Source organism: Scomber japonicus, chromosome 2 (assembly GCF_027409825.1).
Source record: "Scomber japonicus isolate fScoJap1 chromosome 2, fScoJap1.pri, whole genome shotgun sequence".
NCBI lineage: Eukaryota > Metazoa > Chordata > Actinopteri > Scombriformes > Scombridae > Scomber > Scomber japonicus.
In genome coordinates this window covers 1,716,350-1,726,626 of record NC_070579.1, presented here as the reverse complement: position 1 = coordinate 1,726,626, position 10,277 = coordinate 1,716,350, and the positions used below count along the sequence as shown (strand labels likewise).

The following is a 10,277-nucleotide window of genomic DNA, read 5'->3' as shown; positions in this document are numbered from 1 at the left end:
TGCTCTAAAACATTCTTCCCTCCTTTCCTTCCTTCTTCCTCCCTCCCTCATTTCTTTTCTTTCCTTCCTCCCTCCCTTTCCTTCCTTCTTCCTCCCTCCCTCCCTTTCCTTCCTTCTTCCCTCCTTTCCTTCCTTCTTCCTCCCTCATTTCTTTTACTTCCTCCCTTTCTTTTCTTTCCTCCCACCCTCCTTTCTTCTTCTTCCTCCCTTCCTTCCATCCTTCTTCCTTCCTCCCTTCCTTCCTTTCCCCCCCCTCCCTCCTTTCCTTTCCTCCCTCTTTTCCTTCCTCCCTTGACTCGAGGACAACAGGAGGGTTATTAGAGAGAGATTCCTCAGAGATATTAGAGTAGCAAGGCAAAGTCAGCTTGGTTCAGTTTTTCCTTCCTTCTTTCCTTTCCTTCCTCCCTCCTTCCTTCCTTCTTCCTCCCTCCTTTCATCCCTCCCTTCCTTCTTTCCTTTCCTTCCTCCCTCCTTCCTTCCTTCTTCCCTCCTTCCTTCCATCAAAGACTTCAGCTCCAGTGAAATGAAGATAAATGAAGAATCAAAAAGTACAAAGTAAAAAAATCATTTATTGACATTTGATGTGATCGATTTTTAGTTTTTTATAAATACTTTTTGTGCTGATACAGTTTTTCATTCCTGACAATAAGAGAACAGAAATAAGAATAAGAATATATATCTGTGGTTAACTTTCCTCTAACACCCCCCCCCCCCCAACCCTAACCCCCCCTCTCAATCCCCCCCCCCCCCCCAGCCTGCCCCCCCCCCCCAGAAACAGACAGTGCATACGTGATATTAATAAAGAGTGAACATGGAGGTGCTCTTCATGCACAGACAGGCGGCCGATAACATACACCAGGCCGACAGCAAGGTAGTAAAGTTTATAACCCTCCTCTCGTCCTCTCCTCCCTCCTTTCCTTCTTCAACCCTCCTTTCCTTCCTTCTTCCTCCTTTCCTCCCTCCCTCCCTTCCTTCTTCCTCCCTCCCTCCTTTCCTTCCTTCTTCCTCCCTCCTTTCCTTCCTTCTTCCTCCTTTCCTCCCTCCCTCCCCTCCTTCTTTTTTTCCCTCCTTTTCCTTCCTTCCTTCCTTCTTCCTCCCTCCTTTCCTTTCCTTCTTCCTCCCTCCTTTCCCTTCCTTCATCCTCCCTCCATTCCCTTCCTTCTTCCTCCCTCCATTCCCTTCCTTCCTTCTTTCCTTTCCTCCCTCCCTTCCTTGACTCGAGGACAACAGGAGGGTTAAGAGAAAGAGAGAGAGTCCTCAGAGATATTAGAGTAGCAGGTTCCTTCTTTCCTTCCCTCCCTCCCTTCCCTCCCTCCCTCTCCTCTCTCCCTCCCTCCTTTCTCCCTCCCTCCCTCCTCCCTCCCTCCCTTCCTTCCTTGACTCGAGGACAACAGGAGGGTTATTAGAGTAGCAAGGCAAAGTCAGCTCGGTTTCAGTTTTTCCTTTTTTCGGGGGGAAACTTTCCGACCCGAGCGTCATGCAGGACGACAGATGAACCAAAGTGCATCGGAGTCGACGCCGGCGGAGCCACAGACAGCCGGCCGCTCGACAGGAAACAGCATACATGGCAATAATTGCATATTATGACGGTTATTATAATCACACCTACACGGGAAACACGAGACACTAAAGTCAAGACAAACAGACAAGTCTTCAGTCAGACGGTTCACTTCCTGTCTAGACGGTTCAGGTTTCACTTCCTGTCCAGACGGTTAAGGTTTCACTTCCTGTCCAGACGGATTAGGTTTCACTTCCTGTCCAGACGTCTCTCAGCTCGGTCAGATACTTTTATCATCATGTTTGCAGATGATACTCTTCTTAAAACTGAAGTGTTATTATATATTAAAATAAAACAGGTTGTTTGGAAAGTTCAGGGAGTTTATTTGAGTGTTTCAGCAACGATCATGACTGAGTTGGATTTGGAAAAGTGCTCTATAAACGGGTCAATGAGGTTTTTATATCTGTGTCCATGTGGTTCAGTTTTTATGGCAAAAATGTCTAAGTGGTGTAACCATAAAAACACCAAAAAACCATAAACCCTCGTCTGCTCCTACCTTCCTTCCTTCGTTCTTTCCTCGGTCCTCCCTTCCTTTCCTCCCTCCCTTCCTCTCTTCTTTCCTTCCTTCTTCGTCCCTTCCTTCCCTCCTTCCTTACTCCCTCCTTTCTTTCTTTCCTTCCTTCCTCCACCCTTCCTTCCTTGACTCGAGGATGCTGCTTTTAAATGTAGTTTAATATATGTATGAATGTGTTTATTCGTCTCTGACCTCGCTGACAGCAGACTGAACAGTTTCTCTCTCTGTGGACAAACATGAAGTAATGTTCTGTGTTTATTCGTCGTGTCTCCTCCTCCGGTGCTGCCGAGCCCTCAGAGACCCTAACCCTCCTCCTCAGAGACTCGGCCCCCGGCTCGTCCCGGGGAGGAAACAAACATCCCGGAGGACCCAAAGCGACGCAGCAACAAACAAACAGCAGAAACACTTCGTCTCTTCATACCTTCCTCCCTCCCTGCCTCCTTTCCTTCCTCCCTCCCTCCTTTCCGTCTCTCTCAGAGCAGAAAACTGTTCGGTTCTAGTTCTCATTAGACCGGGGATGTCAAACATGAGGCCCGTGGGCCAGAACCGGCCGCCAAGGCTTCCAATTCGGCCCACTTTCCTTCCTACTCTCCTGTCATCTATCCTTCTTTCCTTCCTCCCTTTCTTACTTCTTTCCTTCTTTGTTCCCTTCCTTCCTAATCCCTTTTCCTTCCTTCCTTTTGTCTTTCCTTCCTATCACTTTTCCCTTCTTTCCATCCTTGTTTCCTTCCTTCCTTCCTTCCATCTTTTTATTGGTCCGGCTGCGTTAGACCCTCGAGCATCGAAGCGGGAAACTAATCAGAGTTTAATGAATTTAAAATGCGTCGCCATGGTTACTGAATTCACTCAAAAGACACCCAGAATCTTTAGCTTCTGCTCTGTGATTGGCTTCGTCTTCTATATTATATTATAACACAGTTGTTCATCTTTAGCTCGGAGACTTTTTCACGTTTAATAAAAACAGTAGAAGAAGAAACTCAGCAGCTTCTTCTTCTTCCAACACGACGTTTCTCTGCTGATCACAGAAACAAACTCGTCCAACTTTAACCCTCCTGTTGTGCTCCCGGGTCAAATTGACCCTATCTCTTTTGACTGTTCCTTCCTTCCTTCCTTCCTTCCTTCTCTCCTTCCTTCCTTCCTTCCTCATTTCTTCTTTCCTCTCCTTCCTTCCTTCTCTCCTTCCTTCCTTCCTTCCTTCTCTCCTTCCTTCCTTCCTCATTTCTTCTTTCCTCTCCTTCCTTCCTTCTCTCCTTTCTTCCTTCCTTCCTTCCTCTCCTTACTTCCTTCCTCTTTTCCTCCTTCCTTCCTTCCTTCGTTACTTCCTTCCTTCCTTCCTCCCTTCCTTCCTACCTTCCTTCCTTCTTTCCTCCTTTCCTTCCTTCCTCCCTCTTTTCCTCCCTTCCTTCCTACCTTCCTTCCTTCTTTCCTCCTTTCCTTCCTTCCTTCCTTCCTTCCTCCCTCTTTTCCTCCCTTCCTTCCTTCCTTCTTTCCTCCTTTCCTCCCTTCCTTCCTTCCTTTCTCATTTCCTTCTCTCCCCACTTCCTTCCTTCCTCTTTCCTCCCTTCCTTCGTTCCTTCCTCATTTTATTCCTTCCTTCCTTCCTTCCTTCCTTGACCTGAGCACAACAGGAGGGTTAAACTCGACGAAAAACAAAAACAAGGTAAAACAGAAAGACCGTTTTCTCTTTACAGGAAACGTCTCACTTTCTGAACTCTTCAAACACAGAAACTCACCTCGAGCATCTGCAGCACTAAATCAGATAAATCAATTCAAAACGCGTCGCCACGGTTACCGAATTCACTCAAAAAAAGAGACCCAGAAATTTAAAAAAAAGAACTGATTTAGTCTTATAGCTTCAAGTTTTTACTTTTTATAGAAGCAGATATTTTCTTCTTCTTTTCCTCGGAGAGTTTTTCACGTTTAATAAAAACTGTAGAAGAAGAAGAAACTCAGCAGCTCCTTCCTCCAACACGACGTTTCTCACAGAAACTCGTCCAACTTTAAACTCGACGAAACAAAAACGAGGAAAAACAGACAGTTTGATTTGAACCAAAGCATTTAAAGTTGCGTTTGGATGCTTTTAGGCAGCAGAGATCAAAGAGTTGAAGCTGGAAACATGCGAACGCTGATTAAATGAAATCATAAAGAAACTGAAACTCCAGCAGGAAGCAAACCGATCATCACTGAGCGGCGTTTAAACTTTCACTTCGTCATTCATTCGTTCGTTCAGTGTTCGGCTGGAAACATTCGGTCACTTTTCTCTCATCATCGAAACTTCAAACTCTCATCACAACGGTGCAAATGTCACTTAAACCCAAAACCTGAGAGAGTCTGGTCCCCCTAACCCCTAACCCTTAACCCCTAACCCCCCGTGGACCAGGACCAGGACCAGACCTCATCAGACCAGGTCGAAGCCTTGGAACAGTTTCCTGCGTCACAGTGCCGAAGTCCCGTTTAAAGCCGAGACGTTAAAGGGACAGTTCAGGTTTTTTTTTGAAGGGGGTGAGGAGTGGGGGGGGGGGGTGGTATGAGGTCATCAGATGGGGGTCAAGACTAGCAGGCAGCAGGAAACCAGATATTTTAACTCTTTAACCCTTCGGTCGTCCTCCCGGGTCAAATTGACCCCATCTCTTTTGACTGTTCCCTCCTTCCTTCTCTCCTTCCTTCTTTCCTCTGTTCCTTCATCCCTCCCTCCCTCCCTCCCTCCTTTCCTTCCTTCCTCCTCCATCCCTCCCTCCTTCCTTTCCTTCCTTCCTCTTCTCCTCCATCCCTCCCTCCCTCCTTTCCTTCCTTCCTTCCTTCCCTCCTCTCCTTCCTTCCTTCCTTCCTTCCTCCCTCTTTTCCTCCATCCCTCCCTCCCTCCTTTCCTTCCTTCTTCTTTTCCTCCATCCCTCCCTCCCTCCTTTCCTTCCTTCCTACTCTCTTTCCTTCCTTCCTCTTTCCCTCCATCCCTCCCTCCCTCCTTTCCTTCCTTCTTCTTTTCCTCCATCCCTCCCTCCCTCCTTTCCTTCCTTCCTACTCTCTTTCCTTCCTTCCTCTTTCCCTCCATTCCTCCCTCCCTCCTTTCTTTCTTTCCTTCCTTCCTTCCCTCCTCTCCTTCCTTCCTTCCTTCCTTCCTTCCATCCTTCCTTCCTTCCTTCCATCCTTCCTTCCTCTTTTCCTCCATCCCTCCCTCCTTTCCTTCCTTCCTTCCGTCCTTGCTTCCTTGACCTGAGGACAACAGGAGGGTTAAATCTACTGGAATCAGCTGACTACCGTTAAACACCTCAAACGACCCCGCTGCAAAAAAAGATGAATCTTCCCTTTAAAGCCGTCTGTTATATTATTAATATAATTATTATAATTATTGCCGATATCGTGACGGTCTGAGGACCGAAGGTGCCGACGTGACTCGTTCTTTAATCTGATTCCAGTTTCTCTCAGTCTCAGTGACACAAAGTGCTTTTTGTCTCTTGTCTGACATCTGAAGGCAGAGTAGGTCGAGTTCGATTCCCGCGGGTCGGGCGGTTTTAAGCGACGCTGTCTTTATCCGAGTCGGGCGAAGGCGGCCGCGAGATGTCGAAGAACGATCCCGACGACTTCCTGGATTTGAGAAGTTGAAGCATCTCAGCCAGCTGAGTCTCCAGCGCCGCCATGCGACTGTTCAGAGACCCGATGTCGCCTCTGAGTTCCTGCTTCAGCTCGAGGAACGAGGCCTGCAGGCTCTGCTCCGGGATCGGGCAGAAGACCTTCTTCTCGTCGGACTGGACCGGACTTCGCTCCTGCGGCGTTCTGGCGTCGCCGGCGTTGTCCAGGCGCAGGTCGCTCTTCGTGATGCCGCTGTCGCACGAGTCGGTCTTCTTGAGGGACATCTCGTCGTGAGACTTAGTTCTATCGGGAAGCGTCTCCATGGACTCGGCCTTGGAGACGCTGCTCCAGGACTCGGCCTTCACCACCGACTCCTTGAAGCGCCCCCAACCTTTCGCTTTGGCCGGCTCCGCAGACTTGCAGCCCGCCAGGTTCCCGTTCTGCGAGGCGGGAGCGTGGAGCATCACCCGGCTGCAGGTCCTGGAGGAGGACGAGGACGCGGTGGAAGCTAAGGAGGTGGTGGGAGTCGTCGTGGCGTTCTCGGTCACCATGACGATGCTGGTCGACGCCAGCACCTCCGGACTCTTGAGGGCGACGCCTTTCTCCATCTCGCCGACGTGATCGCCGGTGAGCCGAGCCTCCTTCTGCTGCCGGAAACGCTGGAAGAGCCGACGGACCGGGTGATCCGGAGGAAGGTTCAGAGGAGCCTCGTTCTTCCTCTTCAGCATCTCCTCTTCCTCACGTTTCACATCGCTGATCTTCCTGAAGACGATCTGTGACGGAAACAAAAAGAAAACCATCAGAACATGAGTCCGGTCTCCAGTTAATGAGACTCTGATCAGATCCAGCAGCTTTAAACTGTCAGATAGGTTTCATATGAGATGCAGCTCAGATCATTTTATACACAAGATCAATACAGTGGGGTCAGTCTTTCAGCACGACAATGATCCTAAAACACACCGGCCGGGCAACGAAGGAGTGGCTTCGTAAGAAGCATTTCAAGGTCCTGGAGTGGCCTAGCCAGTCTCCAGATCTCAACCCCATAGAAAATCTTTGGAGGGAGTTGAAAGTCTGTGTTGCCCAGCGACAGCCCCAAAACATCACTGCTCTAGAGGAGATCTGCTTGGAGGAATGGGCCAAAACATCACTGCTCTAGAGGAGATCTGCATGGAGGAATGGGCCAAAACATCACTGCTCTAGAGGAGATCTGCATGGAGGAATGGGCCAAAACAGCACTGCTCTAGAGGAGATCTGCATGGAGAAATGGGCCAAAACATCACTGCTCTAGAGGAGATCTGCGTGGAGGAATGGGCCAAAACATCACTGCTCTAGAGGAGATCTGCATGGGCCAAAACATCACTGCTCTAGAGGAGATCTGCATGGGCCAAAACATCACTACTCTAGAGGAGATCTGCATGGAGGAATGGGCCAAAACATCACTGCTCTAGAGGAGATCTGCATGGAGGAATGGGCCAAAACATCACTGCTCTAGAGGAGATCTGCATGGAGGAATGGGCCAAAACATCACTGCTCTAGAGGAGATCTGCATGGAGGAATGGGCCAAAACCTCACCGCTCTAGAGGAGATCTGCATGGAGGAATGGGCCAAAACATCACTGCTCTAGAGGAGATCTGCATGGAGGAATGGGCCAAAACATCACTGCTCTAGAGGAGATCTGCATGGAGGATTGGGCCAAAACATCACTGCTCTAGAGGAGATCTGCGTGGAGGAATGGGCCAAAACATCACTGCTCTAGAGGAGATCTGCGTGGAGGAATGGGCCAAAACATCACTGCTCTAGAGGAGATCTGCATGGGCCAAAACATCACTGCTCTAGAGGAGATCTGCATGGGCCAAAACATCACTACTCTAGAGGAGATCTGCATGGAGGAATGGGCCAAAACATCACTGCTCTAGAGGAGATCTGCATGGAGGAATGGGCCAAAACATCACTGCTCTAGAGGAGATCTGCATGGAGGAATGGGCCAAAACATCACTGCTCTAGAGGAGATCTGCATGGAGGAATGGGCCAAAACATCACTGCTCTAGAGGAGATCTGCATGGAGGAATGGGCCAAAACCTCACCGCTCTAGAGGAGATCTGCATGGAGGAATGGGCCAAAACATCACTGCTCTAGAGGAGATCTGCATGGAGGAATGGGCCAAAACATCACTGCTCTAGAGGAGATCTGCATGGAGGATTGGGCCAAAACATCACTGCTCTAGAGGAGATCTGCATGGAGGAATGGGCCAAAACATCACTGCTCTAGAGGAGATCTGCGTGGAGGAATGGGCCAAAATACCAGCAACAGTGTGTAAAAACCTTGTGAAGACCTCTGTCATTGCCAACAAAGGGTATATAACAAAGTATAGAGATGAACTTTTGTTATTGACCAAATACTCTCATCTTTTTAAGTGGGAGAACTTGCACAATTGGTGGCTGACTAAATACTTTTTTGCCCCACTGTACATCATCTGAGAGGAAAGAAACTGTGGACTGGATTTATAGACAGAATGTAAAATATAAAGATAAAGACACAAGATTCAACTTTAAACTGATTAAAAAGTGAAATAATACACAGAGAGTTAGAAGAAGAAGAAGTTATTTTAACTTTAATTTCTGACACTGTTGAATCATAAACTTAATAAGATCTATAAATGAACCCTCTGGACTTTAAAACTGTTAATAAATCAGAAAACATGAAGCTAATTTCCACATTATGTAAAAACTTAGCATTTAATCCGCTGATTTGCAGAAGTGGGAACATTAATTGAGTCCTGCGGGAGGCGGAGAAGCATCTGATGTGATGAGACGTTTAAACTCTGCTGCTTCATTATTAAAGAAACGTGTCGGCTCAGAGACCTGAGAGACTTAGAAACAGAAACGCTTTGATCAGAGGCAGAAACTGCAGATGTTTAAAAGCCTCAAAGCAGAAATCAACTCTTCAATATATTAAATATGATGACGCCTTTATGGGGAAAAGTTTTCTCTCTCTCGAAGAATTCAACGAAATTAAACTTTGTCTCTAATGAAATGATGAGTGTGCTGTAAATAACAGGGTTAGGGGTTTTAATGAGCAGGAGAAGCTGCAGACATTCATTCATCTGCTGAGTTTAACGATCAGCTGTTTGTTCATCAGCAGGTTCCAGTTTTACACATGAAAGTCGTCTCTGAAGCGTCCTGACTGTTCTTCCCTCATCTTTCACTTTTATAGGAATGAAACAGTCAGAGATTCATTTGAAAAAATCTGCTGGAGAAAGGAAAAGAGGAAGGAAAGAAGGAAGAAAGAAATGGGGATGGAGGAAGGGAGGAAAGAGAGAAGGAGGGAGGGAGGAAGGACAGATGGAAGGAAGGAACTGACTGTTCTTCTCTCATCTTTCACTTTTATGGAAATTAAACAGTCAGAGCTTGAATAAATCTGCTCTCAGCATCGACCTCGCCATCGTCATCTCACTGCTGTCGCTGTCTGATAAAGGCAGAAAAATGCTCCAAAGTCTAAAAATTAAAACAATAACTGGAAGATTAATCAATAATGAAACTTATCGTTAGTCACAATTTCAATATATAATGATAACTGATTAAATGTAACATCAGATCTTCTACATCATATAAATGATCAAAGCTCTGACAGTGAAGTGACACCTATTGGAGGTGAGATTACTTTTGTTGTGATTTGGCGCTGAAAATAAAGGCTGATTGTTTGATTGATGGATTGACTGACTGACTGATTAGTTGATTGGTTGGTTGGTTGATTGATTGGTTGGTTGGTTGATTGATGAGGCCCCCGTCTATAAGATCTTGAACTGGTTGTGTTCAGGACCTCAGTTTTAGAGTGGGCTGCCCAGAGTTGTGGTTGCAGCACCAGCTGGAAGCAGGTGTGCTACTAAAAACACTGAAGATGAAGATTCATCTACTCCTTTCTGTCTTTCCTCCTTCTTTCCTTATCATCCTCCTTGTTCTTCCTTCCTTTCCTTCTTTCTTTCTTTCTGTTTTTTCTCTTCTTTCTTTTTTTCTTTCTTTCCTTATCGTCTTTCTTTTTTCCTCTTCCTTGTTTTTTCTTTCTTTTATTCTTTTACATTTACAGTCTTTTTAGCATCAGATTCCCTCTTAGTGTTTAGTAGTGAAGCCAGAAGTTCTCCCTGCTACAGATCCAGTCTTTAAATATTAAAGCCTTAATGTTTGAGTGTTTTCTTTATCTTCTAACATCTTTGAACCAGTGAAGTGATTCTGATCCACACATTAAGTCAATCAATCAATCGATCTGTCTCAGTGCTTCCTGTTTCTCTGTGGTGGAAGTTTAGGAACAAAAAGACTTTGCTACTAAAAGCACTGAAGATGAAGATTTGACTCATTTATTCTCCTTTCTTTCTTTCTATTTCCTTCCTCCTACTTAATTTTCCTTTCTCTCCGTCCTTCTTTCTCATCCCTTTTCTTTCTTTCTCTTATTCCTCCTTGTTCTAACTTTATTTCTCTATTTGTCCTTCCTTCTTTCCTTCTTTCCTCCTTCTTTCCTCTCCTCCTTATACTTCTTGTTCTTTCTTTCTCTTTCTTCGTTTCTTTCTATCTTCTTCCTCCTTTGGCTTTCTTTCTTCCTCTCCTCCTACTTGTTCTTTCTCTCTTTGTCCTCCTTCTCTCCTTC

General features: G+C 46.4%; 1 protein-coding gene across 1 annotated transcript in view; it reads right to left on the bottom strand.

The window, feature by feature from the left end:
* Positions 1–5,578: 5,578 nt before the first annotated feature.
* Positions 5,579–10,277, bottom strand: part of kcnh1b (potassium voltage-gated channel, subfamily H (eag-related), member 1b) — a 115,052-nt gene continuing 110,353 nt past the window's right edge. Inside the window, 1 exon segment of the mRNA XM_053337629.1 lies at positions 5,579–6,412. Coding sequence (XP_053193604.1) covers positions 5,582–6,412 — 831 coding nt within the window. The 3' untranslated portion in view covers positions 5,579–5,581.